This window comes from Ciconia boyciana, chromosome 1 (genome assembly GCF_034638445.1).
Source record: "Ciconia boyciana chromosome 1, ASM3463844v1, whole genome shotgun sequence".
NCBI classification, from domain to species: domain Eukaryota; kingdom Metazoa; phylum Chordata; class Aves; order Ciconiiformes; family Ciconiidae; genus Ciconia; species Ciconia boyciana.
The window spans coordinates 68,816,126-68,835,642 of NC_132934.1; the positions used below are offsets into that span (position 1 = coordinate 68,816,126).

At 42.5% G+C, this 19,517-nt stretch overlaps 2 protein-coding genes across 11 annotated transcripts in view; one reads left to right on the forward strand and one right to left on the reverse strand.

Annotated features, from left to right (window-relative positions):
- Positions 1 to 396: 396 nt before the first annotated feature.
- Positions 397 to 19,096, reverse strand: RAD52 (RAD52 homolog, DNA repair protein). Of its 7 annotated transcripts, none has more exons than XM_072873163.1 (12): positions 18,940 to 19,096; positions 11,113 to 11,201; positions 9,525 to 9,626; positions 8,843 to 8,936; positions 7,096 to 7,163; positions 6,717 to 6,835; positions 6,552 to 6,627; positions 3,314 to 3,510; positions 2,969 to 3,111; positions 2,239 to 2,319; positions 1,483 to 1,719; positions 397 to 1,208 (listed from the first exon to the last, which is right to left on the reverse strand). In XM_072873163.1, the coding sequence occupies exons 2-12, from the start codon at positions 11,197 to 11,199 to the stop codon at positions 1,150 to 1,152; spliced, it is 1,263 nt and encodes a 420-aa protein (XP_072729264.1). In that variant the 5' UTR covers positions 11,200 to 11,201; positions 18,940 to 19,096; the 3' UTR covers positions 397 to 1,149. The 7 variants fall into 7 exon arrangements, with proteins under 7 accessions (XP_072729264.1, XP_072729249.1, XP_072729239.1 ...); XM_072873148.1 differs by lacking the exon at positions 18,940 to 19,096 and adding an exon at positions 18,353 to 18,501; XM_072873138.1 differs by lacking the exon at positions 18,940 to 19,096 and adding an exon at positions 18,209 to 18,480.
- Positions 18,694 to 19,517, forward strand: part of ERC1 (ELKS/RAB6-interacting/CAST family member 1) — a 319,812-nt gene continuing 318,988 nt past the window's right edge. For 2 of the 4 annotated variants that reach the window (XM_072873069.1, XM_072873097.1), the window contains exon 1: positions 18,694 to 18,881. The gene's annotated coding sequence lies outside the window, so the exon portion shown is untranslated. Of the gene's footprint in view, positions 18,882 to 18,977; positions 19,062 to 19,517 lie in introns of those variants that run through there. The other 2 variants (XM_072873087.1, XM_072873078.1) reach the window with 2 other exon arrangements.

Genomic DNA, 19,517 nt, shown 5'->3' on the forward strand with positions numbered 1-19,517 from the left:
TCCTGTTTCAAGTCTGACATTGATTTTGGGGTTGGACTAATCAAAGAGTTGGTGTAAATTTTCCTGGTCCGGCTCTAACTTCCAGTCCTGTGGTGTCATCCTCCTTGTCTCCAGCACTGCACTTCTGAAAAATACTACTGTATCCAGTTTGAAATACTACTTAAAAATTATTTCTTTGACCTTCTTACTGGAAGGAACAGCTGTTGCTTTGCTCTGAAGTTTAAGACCCACTTGAAGTTTTCTGTTGCCCATCTTCAAGCAAATGCAAGGCTGTGCAGACATGGAGCTAGTCTAGCTAGCTTCCTGCTTGTAACTAGTCAGAATGTGTTAACTTCTTTGAGCTTGTTAAACAGGAAATGAGTTGTAATGGTCTGAAGGGTATAGAGGCACAAACAGCTACAAGTGTGGTTTGTTTTTCGAATTTCATGTTTATTTTCGTATTGAAAAGGGTTGAAAGCTTATTTAAAAACAGAAGTGCAGCTCCCATTCATTTTACAAAGGGTCCAAGCAAACACTGTCTGAGATGCTCTGTGCTGCTCCCTGGCAGCACAGGCACAGCTGAATGTGGTGCTGCTGCTGCTGCTGCATGGGAATCCGATAGGGCTGAGGAACAAGCTGAGGAGGAGCAATGGCCTCTGACCCTCTTTGTGCAGCAAACGGCTGGGCTGCACGTCAGCGGCAGACACAGCCACAGCTCCACACCCTCGGCCTCACCGAATGGGTGACCACAGCCTCTGGGCTTTGTCATCTGACCATAACCCACCCTTCTCCCCATTTTACTGAAAATCTCTTTTCTCTCTGCTGAAATGCAACACTGAGGGAGAAAGAAGCTATGAATTGCATCTCATTTTAAAGATTAATTCTGTTACCATTTCAGGCAAATTATGCGTAATGTCAGCTTGTAATAGAGCCACAAGTCTAGTGCTGCAGAAGCACAAATGATTGCTTGTTTATAGAAAAAGGCATCTGAAACATGTAATAACCTAGAAGTACACTAAGTTCTTGCTGCTGTATTAAACTCTTCTGTGTTGCTTCACTATAATATACAGGAAAATCCATTAATGCATTAGACTTCCTCACATAATTTGAACAGCCAACTGCAGTCGTCTGACATAATCCAGTATGGAGGTAGTGATACCACCAGGTGTCTTACGTAGGTTCTAGCCTCCTTTTCTTCAAGCTTTGACTTCTCCTGTGGGGGCTGCACTCTGCCAAACAGGGAGACAGTGAGAAATGGAAGTTTCTTAAAGCGTTTTTTCTGCTTCTAAAAGTGCTCCTCAATTCTTTTTCTAGCTCTTCCTTGATAGGACAGTTGCATGGAAAAAACAGGTAGTTCTCCCAGCCCACCATCACAGCATCTGCAGCCAGGTCCGAGAAAAGAAGGCTGTTTCTCCCACTCCAATTTACTAATATAACAGTGCTGCTTTCAAAGCCAAGAGCCATTGTTAAGACAGAACGCGGTCATTTTTTGGTAGCACGTACCTGGGGTATGCTGTCTGGCACAGCTGCTGTGGCTCATGATCGTAGCAGATGGCTGCAATTGTGCAAGTCTAGCAGAAGCTTTGTGGCAATTCATTCTGTGAGGTGTCCTGTTATGAGGAGTCATTTGATGATGTCCACGAGGTGTTTCAGGTGTCCGGTGTCCAGATGATGGGCCTGCCATTTTGTGACCTATAAGATCAATGGTCTCCAAGGAAATGTCCCAAAGTTCAGGATCATCTAGAATGAATGAAAAGGTGATCAAACCAAAGACGACAGTATTGTACTACAGGCATGACAGTAACTGCAGGACCAGCCCACTCTTTTCTGACAAGTGGTGGCCACTATGAAAGTGAAACTGTAAAGCATCTTTTATGTCAGTGCACAGCAGGGAAACAGTACTACCCCTGGTGCTCTGGACTTAAGCAATGTCCAGGCACTGTGGTGTAAGTGCGACCCAAATAGCCACGGTTATGTTAAGGCACCCCCTCACCCTCACAAATGTTCTGTTCCTGTGCAATGTCACTCGAGGAAAAGGGTTTACTGAGTATGTATAACAAGTCTCTACTGAAAAGCATGGTGTACAACCCCTCATAGTGGTGGATGTCACTTCCCTGCCACTCATGCAAGGTTTGTATTGCTAAGATCAGACTCATACTCGCACTTCTATTATTCCAACCTCTTCAGAACTTTTATCTTTACACTGCACGTTGAATGCTAATGATTTAACACACTATTACTCATCACTTTCTGGCTGACCTGCAAAGAACTCCTCTTCTATTGCTAGTTCCTGTTGTACTGCTGCTGGAGTGCTGTGCTTTACAGGAGGATCGGATGTTGCTGGATGGAGGTAACAGAAGGAGAGATTAACATTAGAAATACAGAAGAACCCTTTTGCTCCTCCTTGAGAGAGCATGAGTCTGAAATGATAAGCAGCAGCTGCCCCCAGGTACCTTCTTTTTTCCTAGAGCTGGTTACGTTTTGGTAGCAGTATGTGGAATGGTAAGATTCTGTACCTGATGATGGCTGGTAAGAGCAACTGCAGTACTTTAGACTGGTTTTTAGCCTGTTTACCCCATCCCCAAGTTCCTGCTTACCACACAGCTGTCCAGACTTCCCCATGAATAAAGAGCAACATATTAGTAGCTACTGCAATATGTATTTGCCTGCAATCACCTCAGTGAAATGCTGCAGTCTCAGCTCAGGTGCAGCACCTTAATGGTACTGACAACAGCTGCTGTGCTGCATGAAGTGTTAGGGTGGTTGGAAAGGTGCAGTTTTAGTGATGCAGTTTTAGAGCTGACATTCCTGTCACTTTAAGAACATGGCGGGGGAAAAAACCATGATAATCCTCCTTCCCCTGCTCTCGAAGGTGTGCAGATAGTACAGTACAAAAGCAAATAAAAGTGGTTGGGCTCTGGTATTGAGGGTAACACATGCCTGCCAGCAGCTATCATTAAAACCGTCAGTTTTTAATGCCAAGTCTTACCCTGTTTGCTGCTAGGAGTAACTACTGGAACCTGATGCTTTTTCTCCATCTGTTCCCGGAACTGTTGCTGTAGCTGCTTTTGTCGCAATTTCCGCTGGTAAGTGGCATCACACTCAATAGCTAAGGAGTCTGTGTTTCTGCCCCTCCCCCCAAGCAAGCACAAAGTTAAACAGGATTTCAGCAGTTACATTTTATGAAGAAAAAAATGCATAAAGAAATAACAGCAAGGAAAATCCACTAAACTAGCATTTTATGGCATCTTCCAAATTGGGCTGTCTGTGTGTTTTAAAAGGTACAGTAACTTCTAATATAGCTTATAAAATAAATTTATAATAGCAGTCTCACCTGGAACTATTTGACTGTTTCTGATCTACCATCACTACAGCAGCCTCTGTCTGGCCAGGCTTACAAGTAGATGCCACCTCACAATGTTGTCTCCCTCCTGCATTCTGCCTTTCCAAACAGCTATTGTATCTTGCCTTCTCTACTTCAGGCTCATAGTCCTCTCTCTTAGCTGTGACCAAATCTACCTCAGGCGGTATCTAGTAAAGGAAAAAAAAAACCATATATGGAAATTTCCTTCATCAGGTTAATGAAATATGCACAGGCTTTTTCTATACAGTACTGTTGAAAAATCTAGTTTGTTTGCTCTAAGTGGAATAGTAAGTTAGAAAACTGAAATGCATTTTCAGTACAAAGTCATTCAGTTAGTTAATAATTGCATTCATGCGACTTTGTGCTAGTTTAATAGCTCAGTGCTTCAGGGCAGATAGCCCATGTCTCCCCATACTGTGCTCTCTGCAAATGAGAACGGTTGCAGATGATTGATGCAGAATTCTGCAGCTTCTCAGACAGTCTCACAAGTCTGTTGCTGAGCCTGTTACTTTTGCCAGTTCCGTTTTCACGCCTGTATTAAAGGGCATGGCAGACCTTTACTCAGCTCTGCAATCATGAGGTCACTGAGGAAGGTACACCATTCTCTTTAATAAAGACAGGATGGTTTGGCTCGGTGATTTTACAAATCTGGCAATGCCACTAATAGACAATGACCCTGGCAAAGCAGATATCTGTGCCATCTTTACTTGGCGAGGTGTCACTTTGGATCTGCTCCTATGGGCTAAGTTAGCTAGATAGAACCGCCTCACAGCTCTAGGCTGACTAGCATGAGTTTGGTAAATCCTAGCATGATGAAGGCAACTTTACTATGAACCTCCATGGATGAGCAGTTGTAAAAGGCTTGCTTTTTCCTCAGTGAGCAAGATGGGTTACCACCTAGAAGCCTACTGCCCCCAACTGGTACACATCAGGAGCTAACACGATTAATGTTGGTTACTGAGGGGCAACCTCAGTAACAGCCAGGACAACTTTAATACTATGAAGACTGTTGTGTTACATCGCAGCATACTTATAAATTGTGATAGCTCTGAAAGAACGGGGTTGAAGTATGTTGTCACTGATGAAGATGTACATCACAATTTCTTGTCTCTCTTTGGACCAAAGACCTCCACCAGAGGCATTTCTCCATGGTGTTGGTTACCTCAGAAGGTTCACTGTTTGACCTAGTGCTTCACAGAGGAAAAGTAACTGCAGCTCTTCCCTTGCAAACTGAAACCTAAGGAGGTAAGGAGTCTGAAAAGCAAACCAAGGTGTAACGTGGCTTCTTACTGTTCAGTAAGGGTAAGAACCATGTTATGGCCAGGAAAGTAAGTGTTCAAGTATGCATCAGTTGTACGTGCTAATTCTTCATACATTCAAGAGCCACAGTTTGCCAGTAGTATTGTATCAGGTATTTAAAACAAATAAATTGGAGTGCAGATCTTTCTAATGTTATTCCTCATCCTCCAGCAGCCAAGTCCAGCACATCCTGCTCTCATAAGTCAGTTGCAAAATTTGGGTACCAACACATTTTTGAAGTCAAGCAGAGGACATCTGCAGGGCCATTTGTACACTCCTCATGTAGCAAAACAAAATAGTGCTACCTGTTTTGCTGTTCTGTGGTAAAACTTTGAAGTGACTGGCAACAGCTAAAAAGTTGTTGTGGGTCCAGTCTAAATGGTTTGGTTCACCCTTTGTATCATAGATGCACCTAGCATCTCGCAGTGTTCTTTTGGGAAGGATCCAATTTGGTTAACTGCATGCTGAAACCACCTTTAGAAATTACTTTTGCTTGAGACCTCAGTACAAAAACAGTTACAGAATAACTACATGTTAACTATGCTAACAAGAACAATGAACGCTGAGGGCTGAAATACAGGCGCACTGTAAATTTTGTTACAAGGACCATGCTGAGCTTCTTTTCTATCTAGCTGTGATGTGTATTAGGGCCTGGTAGAGTTTGAATACCAGTTAGTAGAAGGACAAAGTAACTATCAATGCATATACTGACATTGCTACTGTATGTATTTTGCTTAAAATTAAGTGAAAGTTCCAATTACAACAAGCAGCTTTGGTATGTGACCCACCTGCTACTGTTTCTACGATATCCTGGGCTATGCATATTAAAAACTTTATTTGAAGGAGGAAGTCTTTCTCATGGAGAAACTTCCTATTTTCTGTCAGAGCTCCCTAAAGTCTAAAGAACACTCCTTTTTCCTGCTGCCCACTGGTTGACATATAGGCTGTCAGCTTGAGAGACTTCAGGACTAAATGAAATATAGTCCTGATTTTGCAGGAATGCAGAGGAGCTGTATCTGCTTTAGGGTAGGTTACACAGATAATAGATGTACTGTCTGGCTACCCTTCTGCCCTGCCTGCAGCCTCTGGTTTTATGACCTGCTACAGCAATTGGCAATTATGTTACTGTCTTCAGTTATCCCCTATGCTTTTTTTTTAAATTCCTGAAAAAGTCCAGTAATGAGAAGAATATGTCAAGTAAGTTTGACTTTTAAAATTCATAATAGTAAATCGGATGGCGCTACCACTGACACTGAGAACAAACTGAGAAATCTGTTCTGGCTTTCGCCTTATACAGGGTAAAAGTATACCGTAAAGAACACGCACACAGCCTTGAGAGATTCTATTCTCCCAAGGACTTCCATTTCACCTATTTAATGAATATATGACTTGACGCTGGTATCATTGCTGATACACATTTAAAGCAGAAGTGGCTAGATGAGAACGATGAACTGAGTTGCTACAACTGACAAAGCTTAAACAGTCCTACGAACTGCAGCACATGGAGAAAATGGCACCTAGACCAAGCTAGTTTAAACAGTTTAGTGCTGTCTGTGGTAACATTTAATCTGCTATGAATACAGATGTGCGCATTACTCTCTGTTCAGTGCCAGACTTGGACAACATGGCCATAAATGTCACATGAGATCTTGAGTAGGGTACTGTTTCTTCACCATAGTAACCTTGCCTACTGCAAATAGTCAAAATTAGAGTAGTTGCGGTAAAATGTTGGGGAAGAACTCTGTAACAAACAGTTCACACAAACTAGCAGGCAAAGGCTGTTGGTCTCACAGCTGGAAACATCCAGGGATGAGATGCATTGATATCGTTATTTATAATCTTTTTAATATGAAGGACCAGGAGCAGTGGACATCTAGCAGTCCCTGCTCTAAGAGCCCATGTACTGCACCTGACGTGGAAGCTTATTCATGGCTCGTAGGTAGTCTTTGTCTAGGATGCAGTTCCCAAGAGCATTCCCAAAGCACCTGAGAAATAAGAGAGCTCGCTGTGACTGAAAATAACACTTAATTCTCACTTAAATTCTGAAAATGTACAAGTACTGATCTTCACTTACTTGAGTGCCCTCTTCAGTCCATCTGTTACTGCCTCCTTTCTTGCCTTTTCTAGGGACAAGGCCTTAGACTTTAGGCCTTCACTGACACCATACCCCACATCTTCATGGTATGACCCATCCTGCAGTAGAATTTTAAAAATAGTAAGTATAAGGCAATTTCTGCACATACAGCACTTCTTGTTAGATGCTGTGTTTTCCTAAGCCTGATTACTTGCTCTTAGCTGGTTGTTCTATAGCAAGGTTAATGTTTTGGACACCACTAGGTTCTCTGGTGTAATACAGTACTTGAGAACCGCAGTCTGACCTATGCATGAAATTTCATTCACAGCTTTAGGCGATTGCTCATCTATAGACAGAGCAAACAAAAAAATCCACTTACCTTAAGCTGAACTTTCACAAATGCACAGACTCCCACATAGTACCTGCCGTTGTTGAGGTCAACGAAGTCTGGGGGAGGGAAAAGTAACATCCTAAATAATACAAAAGACTTCTGGTCCACATTTAGATCTTATTTTGTCCTTTGAGGACATTCATAACTCTTGTTGAATACGCCCAAGATACTATATCATCTTCTATAAAATGGAGCATGACTTACAAAATATTAACTGTAGTTTGAGAATGCTAACTTGCATATACGCTCTGGGCATGTTACAAGATACTTTCTGGTTATTAGTGGCTAGACCTGCCAAACATTCACACCCTGCTACTACATGTATAAACTTAAACACATGAAAGAAGGAAGAATTGTAAATGTTACTGCTCATTCAGCTATATATCCTAAATGTTCAAAGCATAACAATTTTTTCAGCTGGAAGGAAAGATTTAAAGTATCAATTTATAAAAACAGTAATGGAAAAGAAACTGTTGTCTATAATAGTAATTTATTTCCTATTATATACTAGAAGTCTTCAGCTTGTGAAGTTTTACACGAGGTTTATCCAGGACAGACTGCCTGAAGAGCTTAACAGGTTCCAATACAACTCTCAGTCCAGAAGCTCTAATCGACCTTATTTTACACCAAAAGCAATGCTATATAATATACGTAGGACACTCTAGTTAGCAGTTTTGCAAGTCTGATAGTAACACGACACATGTCTGAAATGAAATGCTTTGAAGTTCAAGTAACTACTCTGGGGTCCAAAAGTTCTTCTGTACTCATCTGCTCTATTTGCTTAATTGTTTTGTAAACCTGCCGGAGGTGCCAGCCCTTTTTCTACCCAGGAATTTAAAACCAAACATAACAGAATCCTCTGTCTCTGAATTGCTAAGGAATGACTTGTTATGGCATTATTTGAAAAGTTCGAAGCATGTCAGTCCTTTCTTGACTGAAAACGGGGGGAAAAAGTGGTACAGAATAGATGGAAACCAATGAAGTAACTTGTTTTATGTCCAGAATCTACCAGCCTGAGTTAAGAAAAGATTTCTGAAGGTGGGGGGGAAAGGAGGAGGTACATTTACGCAGCTTTGTTGAACTACTTCAACAACCAGTCTAAGCATGACAGATCTGCAAACAAGGACAATACTCCTCTGGGAGGTACTACTTCAGCTATCGAGATGGAAGAAGCGTAAGCTTTAAGATCACCTGAATACCGTTTTCTAGAAGAATTTTTCCAAAGCTTTGTACTGTAAAAAATCTCAGAATCAGGTATTGGCTAGAAGAAGAATCTGCAGAAAAAGATGGGTCCCTAAAGATTCAGGGAATATTAACTGAGAATATTAACTTGTTGGAATGTAAAAATTACAGGTGAGTATGAAAGTTGGCTCAGGGCTGCTGGGTGTTAAATAGCTTAATTGTAATTACTCTTGACTGTAGTCACTGAGTGTTCCCATAAAGATCAGAAAGCTTGATTATGATTATTCTTGAGCTATTCTAAACACACTTAGAATAATGACTATGACATATTCCAGTGCAAGATCTAAAAAGAAAACAGAAGGTCCATTATTATTCAATTTCTCTCATTCTTACCAACTGCTAAGACTCCTGGCAATTCCACATGCCTCTCCCCAGCTTCTTTGAAGTGATCAAGTTCTAGGATAGATACCCGGTCCTTATCTGAGAGACTTTTCCTTCAGGGCCTCACAGTGAAACAAGAGGAAAGATTTCTTTATCCTCAAGAGACACTTACCAACATTCTGCTGAGTGACTGAATGAGCCCAGCCATTGAAGCCAAACATCTCATTGGCCAGACTGATTACCTTGTGACCCTCAATGTAACAGACCTGAACAGAAAAGCATATATACATAAATATATATATAAATACATACACATGTGCACACATATATACATGCTTAATTTTAAAGGGGGATTACACACATCATCTTACACTGAGGAAACCCAGCTAAGTTCAAGGTTCAGATGTGAATAAAAGGATGATGGCACACCTTTAGGTTCACCTTCTTCCAGCAACTATGATGGGGGTTTAATATGACAACACATATGACTTAATCAAGGGAAGGCAGAGCTAGAGGGCACTAAAGAGGGTAACATGCAGACAATGTTATATAATGCCTCATATATTCCAGTTCTGGGAAAAAATAAGAAAAATGTCTCAATGTTCCACAAGTAGGTAAATATTCCCTTGTCAAGGATGAAGCACTGAAAAGTTTAATCTTTTTTATAAAGAGTAAAAGGAACCTGTAGCTCAGTAAAAGCCAGAGTTTATGCTATGCTGACAGCTTTCATATCTGCACATTAAACTACTAGTGGGAAATTAACTTCAAAAAAATATGGATTATTGTAACTTTTTTTACCCTAGTTTTCCTGGAAAAACCTGAGAGTTGAAACATCTATGCATGTTTGTTCATACCTTTTGTCCTCCTCCAGCTTGCCGACTGCTGATATACTCTGGACCCAGTCTCTGACGAAGAGCATGCTGAACAGCTTGATATTCACTTGCTGTGTATTGATACTTGACAAAAACAAGGTAAGACAAATCTTCTCACTCTCCCTGTTTTAGCTCCCCCTCTTCTCCTAATATCACTTCTTTATCCCATTTTTCCATTTGCAGTCCTTCCAAGAGGTGTATGATCCATTTTTAGAATCAGGATGTAAGACACAAGGAAAGACTTCAGGGCATGTGTGTGCGTTACGTTTGTGCATTATATTGCTTTTTTTCTCTTACTCTTAAAGTGTACATATACAAGCATTAATTATTGAGCTGTAGCAATTCTTTTTCATTTCTCATAACCATCACTTACATTAGAAGAACTGAGATGAGCCAGGCCTATTAGTATCCTTTTGAAATCTTAATGCAGTCATAATCCTAGTTGAGGTTGCCAGGAACACACACATGAATTTATATTTTACCTCTCAAAAAAACCCCATAGTATCTTTGTGACCAATAAGAAAAGTATATTTAAAAACTCCAACAAAACCAAAGTTTAAACTTATTCTACCACCACATGCCATCAGCGCAGGGAGGATAGCAGCTCAGGCAAGCAATCAAAACAGGAGTTTCTTGAGGAGTGTTCAGCAAATTGCCCTTATGCAGGGAAGGTCCTTTGGATAACCCCAGCATCACTGGTATTATTGGATAATGCCAGCATCACTGGAAGCCTAAAGTGTTGTGACTTTTGCTCCTTGTCTTAGTAGAAGTATAATTTACAATCTGTAAAGGTTAGAGAAGCCTAAATGCATATTTAAGGATTCAAGCACTAAACAGCTTGTGTTGCTATGCTCTGATGTGGGACAGAACAGAGATTCTACCACCTAAATCATAAATATTGTGTATGCATATATTGGCTGCCCTATCATTCAGCAGAACACAGAATTTGATAGTGTGTGCCGAATAAGTTCCAATGCCTGCGAAAGGTCTCTAATTTGTATTTGGTTCTAGTTAAACTTAAAGGAATTACTTTGTCTTTTTCTGACACTTAAATGCAAGCCTGCAACCAAAAGGCATAAGGAAAAAGGGAGAGTGCACATGCCTAAGCTATATTCAGGAACTATGTATAAATGCCTATCATGGAGAAGAGAATTCACCACCAAAAGGCTTGTTCGGTCCAGATACGGTTTTCTTTTTCTCAAATTATTTTAATTTATTTGTATTATTTTTTAATAGCTGAAAGTAGTTGCCTTTTCTGAACCAGTACTGAGAATGTGTGTAAGCATGATCCAGGCCATCTGGGAATAAGAGAGAATAAAATGAGCCCCACTTTTAAGGAATAAAATTAAAAACCTTTTCTGTAGAATCTAGAGCAATTTATTATAACTTGAGGCATGCCAAGGCTATCATGGAGGAAAATGTAATGTACAATTAGGTATAGCATGGCTAGGGTAATGGATGTGACTCCAGCCTTACTGTAGCCAACTTTAAAATGAGTAAATATGTAGAGCAGATTTCCAGAAGTGCAAGCATACAACTTCTATTTCTCTCTCAGGCAAAAGGAACTGACCTGTCCGAAGCAAGCAACTGAACTGCTAGTGCTGGAACTATTGCTGCTGATGTGGCTTTCGCTGTCTTTCCCTTGACTTTCAGGCATCCCTAAAGATAAGAGAAAATACAAATGCTGAAGAGAACAGAACTAACAGTCTGTATGAAGACAAGCCAAAAAGCTTGTGAAATCCACTGCCCAATGAGTATAACAATCTTCTGCAACAGATTTGTTGGACATTACAGTAATATTACACTCTCAATCCACGGAACTGCTACAGCCCCAACTGGAAAATTGTTTGCTGATGTTGTTTCAGAACAGTCAAAACTTTTCTTCTTAAATACATTATACTATGTAGGCAGAAATGGGTACTTTCATCCTAGAAGCAGAGGCACTGTTCTGGTTTTCCATCCATAAAATCAACAAGGGTGAGCCTAAATTAAATTAAATCAGTGAAACAATTATTTAAAGAACAAATAAATTATCCCTGCTAGTAAAAAAAAAAATAATCAAAAGCATATGGATCTTGCATAAGACCAGAGAGTAGAACAAAAAATTAATACTGTCTTGGGTCCTTACTCTAAATATTAAACTGGTAACAAATTACTCTTTTTTTCCCTTTCAGATAAATGTAAATGCATTGTACCATTCTAGGTAAGGAAAAACAAAATATTTCCCTCTTTCAGATTCTTCAGCACTGTCTTCCTAGATTACTTCCAATATCCATTAGTACTTAGTCTCTGATAAAAAGCAGAGGCGACTTTCTAAAATTTTACTTGTCTATACCCTGACTTGTCAGTCTTTATTTTAGATTATTGTTTTGATGGTAATCATACTGTCTTGTGTTATGATGGTATCCTATAAACTATGCAGAGTTGAAAAACACACAGAAACTGTAAGAATTTTAGCAAGTTGTACCGATAATTCAGTAGATGGCACCCTTTTCCAAGCCAGTATCCAACAACTACCCAGTCTTACATTACCACTCCACCCTGCTGCTGGAGAGGTGGTCTTGCTGAGAGCTTATACAACATGTGTGCAAAGGAGCTGAGCAGCACTTCTAGATAAGCCCACAGAGGTAATCTTTTATTGTATTTGCACAAATGCTGAGTAAAACTGGTAGTCTCTGGCTAAGACTTTTGTATGCAATACAAATATAAAACAAGTCAATATAGGTACAAGACAGCTGGAGATGTCAAAACAGTTTGAGAAAGTCTAAAATCATCAGTAGATAGTGTTATTTGACAGTCAGTCAGAACCTGGCTAGTATTATGTTTTTCTACTGTACTCCAGGTTCAGCACTTTCTAAAACAAGTTGTTTTTCTAGTTTCTACACAAGGAAGCCAAATTTTACTGAGAACTTGGCAAACAATTTCCAGAAAAAGGATACCAGTTGTTTTGTTGGCAAGTATGAGCACTGGTAATTATGCTATGTGTAGCTAAAATTCTCCTTAATTTTGGCTGGCTATAATTATTCATGTCTGGTCCAAAAATTGTATAATTGTACAGTGTTTATACATTTGAATGTGTTTCAATCAAAAGTTTGCTGCAATTTGTGGTGAATACATTTGGGTTTGGAAGAGAACATATAAAAATTAATATTACCAGGAGATACACTTGTGATTTAAGCAGGCTATTGCCCTGTTAAGCAAAGAGTCTATTGCATCCTGAGGGAGACAATTAGAGAGCAAAAATAGTATCTGTGGTGAGTAGTGGAGGGAATCAAAGTATGAGCAATACTACTCCCCCTCCCCCCCCCCCCCAAGCAGCCTAAATCAGATCTTAATTATTATAAAGCCCCTGGGGAAAAAACAATGCACAAAATGTGTGTATTTGCCTACATAGCCCTATTACTAGTTTGCCACAAATCTTTATGCACAATAGGTGGGTGGCATTTTGAGGCAAAATTGCTTTAACTGAAACCAGTATTAAGTCCTTCAAGTTTTTATATGGTGTGCACCATTGTCAGTCTAAATTCTCTAAGGAGATACACCTTTAATGAAGCTCTGCATAAGATGTGGGAATTGATTCTGAATGAGAACAAGGAAGTACAGAATTCTGCTGAAAACAGCCTGACATCATACAGTTTTAATCCAGCAGATCAGATGCCACTAGAGAATACTAGCAATATACTTCTTTGCAATAAACAGTTTAAAAACATGTCAGTGGATTGTATTCAAATTATGTATTACTCTACAGCTTGTGTGAAGGAGACAGATGATGCCAGTTTAGTTTCAGGCTTTGCCTGTAGGAACACTTTGCTTCAGCTGTGAGCCTGGTTTAAACCATATATTCTATTGGAACCATGTGGTGGTTTTTTCCATTCTGGTGAAGTGCAGCACAGCAAAGCCCTATGTCTCAAAGCAATTGTCAGAGCATTTGAAAGTGACAGAACTTCAATTTCAAAATTATTAGAGTAGGAGTTTGGAAGAGAGAAAAGTTAATTCTGCAAATGGAGTTATAAATCTACCTCAACACCAGAGCCAGGAGCTAGGGAAGGCAAGGCGCTTCCATTCTTCAGTAGAATATTGTTCCTCCCTGCCCCCCCCCAACGTTTTAACTCACATGAAACATTAATACTGAAGTAGATAATAAGCTATTGACTAGAGTACAAAAGAGCCTCAAACACCCTCCAGGGCTGGGACAGTGGTAGGAGACTGCCTGACTCATAAACCAGGGTTAAAAAAAAGCTGTATTTTCAAACCATCTTTAAATACTAAAAATTAAAGTTCAAATATACCTGCTCTGCATGCAGGATGATAAAAGCAGTTTATTATCACCTCAAAGACACCTAGGAATTATAATTTATTACCTCCGTGACTGTGACCATTATTTATTATTTACAAGGAATTATTTTCAGTTTAGCTGGTAATGTTCGCAGAAAGTTTTCTTATCACCAAGAAAAAACACACACAAGAGTACAGATGCTGCACTGTGCTCCAAAACATCACCTTGATAGACTACAACTGGCAAAGAATCTTAACAGCTTTTACTACTACCATATTTTGATCTTGTTTTTAAAAAAGTAGTCAATAATACAAAAGCTGTAAATTTGAACAAATTAGGTACACAATCAGAAAAATGGCTGTTTTGGGAAACTGGATATGAAATACCAGTTTTCAACAACAGTCTAGAAATATGTATTTATTTGTATGGTGGTAGTGAACCGAGCAGCTGCTGAGAAAAATCTGGGTGTGTTCACAAATTCCCATGTAGGAAATAAACCAGTCTTCTAGAACAGATAATCCTGAATTTAATCTGTTCAAGTACGACTACTACTGTAGGTTACGGCAGCAACACCTTCGACTTCCATGACAGTATGCACATAACTTCTAATTTTCTAAATGAACACATCCTCACACACCTGGCTATCCTACTGTCCATTACTCCAAAAAGAGATTTCGGTCCTAAATCACCTATTCTCCTGCCGGTTCCCTCCCATCTTGACAAACTAGGTTTTTGAACCATGCACTGTGCCTTAATCCTGTGCAAGGAGTGTCAGTTCCCAGTTCTCTTCACGTGTAAGGTAGAAGCAGGCAGTTTTGCATAATTTTGAAATAGTTTGCATACCATGAATTGTGTAAGTACCACAACTTGGGAAATCCTCAGCTAGAACATGTCTGTTTCAAGAAATTAATTGTAGCATCACAAAATCTGTGACTTTAACATACTGTGCGCTTCTAGAGAGTTTTTTATTCAACCTCATCCTTCTCTAAACGGTAAGTTTCCTTCACGGTGAAGCTTTAGTTTGCTGAGCAAAGATCTTTAACATTCTTTCAATAAATGCAATTCTACTGAGCCCACCAAGAGCAAACAGCTATGCATGTAGCAATGAGTGATTTAGCAAGCACTAAAGATTATACCACATATTTAACTGAAGGTTCATATTGCTCTAACACAAAAAATACAAAAAACTTCAAAAATTATATATTTCTGTGGAGTATTCTCTCCTCTGGGAACTCCAAACTACAAGTTGATTGACCTGTTATGCAAAGGTTGCTTTATCCAACACTGAGCTGAGGTGTACTACTTTTAAGTATAAGATGTTCCTAATCAAGACAGGCCTGTGCTATACCACAGTTTAGAAAGAGTGGAAAACAGATTATGAAATTGCTGTGGGAAAATTGCATACAATATAACTCTTCAGTTTTGACTTCTGATAATATCTCCAGGCAAACAACCTTGATGACTTGAGAAAAGTGAGGTAATGTTGTTAACTTCAACAGAAGAAAAAGATATTCAGTGTTTTATAAGTTAAACAATGAAATGCACAGGGAGGTCATAAGACTGGATGTCTGTTGTAGACTAAAGGTGGCCTCTGATTCTTGCCAATACCATATCGATGCATCTTATTGGTATTGATTCAGGCCACATTCTGTAGTACAACCACCCCAGCAAGAGAATAAAAAGGTATAACGTAGAAAGTTTGAGCTATCTGCAGTAGGTTAAATATATTTGCTTCCAAGGCATATAAATACCACTATACCAATTTCTCCTCAGTTACAGCACATTTCAGATTTGACATACCTTCAAACAGTCCCACTTACTTCAGTGGAATCTATATATGTGGCTCCAAAAGCAAAATTTAACCCTTAGATTCATCAGGCAGTACTATGTTTACTTTTGGTATGTCTAGGATGATGGTACCCTCCCTGTACAAAACAGAAAACACTAATTCTGGTTATACTTTTTACTGATCAACATTTTAATGAACACAGTGTAAAGCTCTTTCTTCCTTATCTTTATACAAGCTTGGCAGAATAACAAAGTGCATTTGTGGGCGAGTGTTTATTTAGAATGTCTGAATACATCCAACATCTGAAATAAAGCCTATCTGGTCAGTTCCTGCATTTTTGGAACACAGGGTGAGAAACTCATCTCCTTACTCATTATGCTGAGTTTTCTGTCATAACAGCCTTTATACGCTTGTCATTAATTCATCGAACATCACTATATCTACGAAAAGTTGTTTTAGGATCCTACTTCCCCAGCAATTACAAATCTAATTCCAGTCCAAATGGGTTAGTTCAACACATGTGTTGCTGTGTTTTAGACTGCATATTTTTCAAATTTTGCTGGTTACTCCTCCAAACATGTTCCTTGCTAGCAGTGTTATGTATAAATTACTTCTCTCCTAGACAATTTTTTTCACTGTTTTAAAATTCGGCACCCATTGTCACTTTTGCCTTGCAAAGGGTCCACAAAGTTTCATTAGTTAAAAATGCATCAATAGCACCTTATGAAACAGATCATTCCAAACAATTCTAAATTTGAAATACATTTCCTTTCTAAGAATATAAATCCTACTTAATTTCTCACATTACTTAATTTCTTTGCATTAATCCACAACTCTGTACAGAAAATGTTTCATTAAAGGGATTAACTGGTACTCCTTCACAAATAATCTTTCAATTATGTTATCTAAAAAAAAAATCCCTGTAACAACAAACAAGGAGCTAGGCTTGCAGTAAGAGGTGCTCTGTTTTATTGCACCAAGGGGTAGAACTTGAAAGAAAAGAGAAACAACTTGTTTGGCATACAAGCTCTTTTCCAGGTGTGAAACAGTAACACCTCACAGTTACAAAACCCAAAAGTGAACAATCCATTCTTGAATAACTAGTTTCACATTTATAAAGACAGAGTAAAAGAAAAGAGTTTGTTCTGGAGACCAGACCTGGCAGAAATATTACTCAAATATCATAAATTATTTATGTGGGTACTTCTGTCTAAAAGCCTGTCAGATTGATTCATAACCACATCATTTACGTATAAGCCACTTTAGTCATTGCAAGGAAAAGAGAGCAGGCTTTTTAACTCAAGAGTAATGGTTTGGGACTTAAAGGGAAAAGCGGCCTGTCTAATTGTAACTGTAGAAAGCCTGTAGTTTTGCCAAATGCAATTACTAGACAATAAATTAATCCAGGCTGGAATCTAAAACATCTGAACTCTGTAAGCTGTGGGAGATCTGTCAAACTGCAGATCATAAAAAACATTGTGATTACAGGCACAGATGACACTTCTGGCAGCAAGACCATATTAAGCTGACACACTAATTAAGTTACCATGAAAACTATAAAGCTCTCCAACTCTCTGTTTTGCTCCAGGTTGACACTGTTTATTTTTAAATGGAAAATCATATACATTTGAAATTGACAGAATATTTTGGGCATGGGCAAGCCTGTATCTATTTTCATCCTTCTGCTTTCTTAGACAGCAGTGTAAAGTATCCCTTTTTTGGGATACTTTAGGCTTCACAGAAGGGCTTGTATATTATAGCATGCACTTACCTGCACTATATTATTCTTCAGAAATTAATTTAAAATGGATTCTGTGCTTCTACAATTGAAAAGGAAGTTCTGGTTATTGGGACCTCAATGTAGGTCAGCTATCATAATTGCGAGAGGTCTGAATTACTGTATGTATTGCAACAAGATATTAATTTAAATAGTGATAATTTATATGTCAGTAACTGTTATTCCTTGTGTAGTCTTACAGATCTATCCAATTTACTATACCCTCTCACTTTAGTGTCCCCTGCGAATAATGGCTAAGGAAGTCAATGTTGGTTTTGGCTACTTACACCTTGAAATCACAAAAAATCGAACTAGAAAGATTCCCGAGCAGGTCATTTGCTCTACCTGCCCGGATGAAGGCAGGGCTCAGTTACAGCAAGCTGGAAGTCTTCCTAGGAAGGAGCATTCATCAGGGAAACCGAAGCTCGCCCAAGGTAAGCGTGCCTAGGTAGCAGCGGGGCTGAGCGTAACAAGCTTTGGCATTGCCTTTGCGGGAATCCCACACGTTTTTTGGCCGAGGAGAGTCGCGCCGCCTCCCGCAGCCCCAGCCGCCTCCCGCTCATTCGGGCGGGGCTCCAAAGGCCGTCTCGCCGCAGCTCCGCGGCCAGGGGACCTCGAGCCAGGAGGCTGGGAGGGCCCCCCCGGGGAGGGGGGCGGCAGGAGAGCTGCCGCCTTACCGCCGCGGGAGCGGGGCACCCGGGAAGAGGCGGGCAGTGGCCCCCGGCCCGGGGCCGGCGCGACGAGCTCCACCCCAGGAGGCGCTGGCCCCGGCCGGCGCCGCCAACGGTTTCCCCCGGCGCGTGGGTCCCTGAGGAAACACCCACCCGCGGGCGACAGCTAACGGCCGCCCTTCGCCCACCGGCTGGGTCCGCTCCCGGCTGCGGCGTCGCCACCACCAGAAGAGGGGAAAAGAGGGGAGCGCTTCCCGCCCAGCCGGCCCTGCGGCGGTGTGCCGCCGGCCGCGGTACCTGGGCCGAGGCGGCCGGCTCCGTCCTCCAGCGGCAGTTCGTACTTCCCGCCCGGGCAGGAGGGGGAGAAAGGCGAGGGGACGGCCGGGGCAGCCGCTACGGCACGGGAGAGGAGTCAAACTTCCTACGTCCGCGCTCGGTGGTGACGCAGCGCCCGGGCTGCCGGAGGCCACGCCCACGCCTGCGGAGGGGAGGGCGGGGCGGTGCCCGGAGCAGCCCCGCCTCCCCGAGGGGAGGGGGAGGAAGAGGGAAACCCGGCTTGCGAGCGCGCGCCGTGGGCGGGGCGCCGCGCGGCCGTAGAAGGGCGGGGCTGCAGGGCGTCGCGCTTCGGCGGCGGCAGGGGCGGGGCTTGTGTGCCTCGCGCCGGGGGCGCGGGAGGGAGCGGCGGAGCTCGCGCGCGAGAGGCGGAGGAGGCGGCGGGGAGAGGCGGAGGCGGCGGAGAGCGGCGGGCGCGGAGCCGACCTCGCCGGGGCGCCGCCGCCGCCCCCTCCCGCCGTCGCGCACTCCCTCCCCGCGGGTTGACAGGCAGGTGAGGGGCCTCGCTCGGGGCGGGGCGGGGGGGCCGGGGGGGGGCTAACGTTTCTTACCGGCCGCTGGGGGGAGCCAGGGACGGGGCGGGGCCTGTGGGAGCCGGTAGCTGCGGGCGGTCGCCGGGCTGGGCAGGGGCTGCGGCGGCGGCGGGGCCTGTCGCCGGGGAGCTGCCGCTCAGGTAGGTCCGGGTCCGGCGGCGGCTCCCCCGAGGGCTGCGTGGCCTGTCGGCCGGCCGGAGAGAGGGGGCGCCCGGGCGCGGCCGGGGGAGGCCGGCCGGGGGGGGTGCGGGGCCTCGCCCCTGCCGGGCCCCGCGCACGCTGTCAGCGCCCGGGGGCTGGGCGGCGGCAGCCCTCCCCCGGCCCCGGCCGGCCGGCCGCCCCGCGAGGGGGGACCGCGGCGGGGACGGCCACATCACCCTGCCCGCCGCCTCGCCCGCGGCAGGCGAGCGGGCCCGCGTCCTGCCGGGCATTGCTCATGGTGGTGGTGCGCCGGGGCGGGCTGTTGTGCGCCGGGTGGGGTTTGGTTTTTGCCTTGTACAGTAGGTCCTTCGTGCTCTTCCCATTCGCGTTCCGTATTGCATTTTTCCGCCCCTACTTATTTAGTCCGTCCTTGGGAAGCGCACGCTTTTATTGTC

Excerpts from the sequence above, each read along its gene's own strand:
- RAD52 (XM_072873121.1), bottom strand. The coding sequence starts at position 17,720 with ATGACCTGCTCGGGAATCTTTCTAGTTCGATTTTTTGTGATTTCAAGG. Across the intron at positions 11,202-17,671 it reads ATTTTTTGTGATTTCAAGGT|GGATGCCTGAAAGTCAAGGG; the intron begins GTAAGTAGCCAA and ends TCTTATCTTTAG. Across the intron at positions 2,320-2,968 it reads TACTCCTAGCAGCAAACAGG|CAACATCCGATCCTCCTGTA; the intron begins GTAAGACTTGGC and ends ACCTCCATCCAG.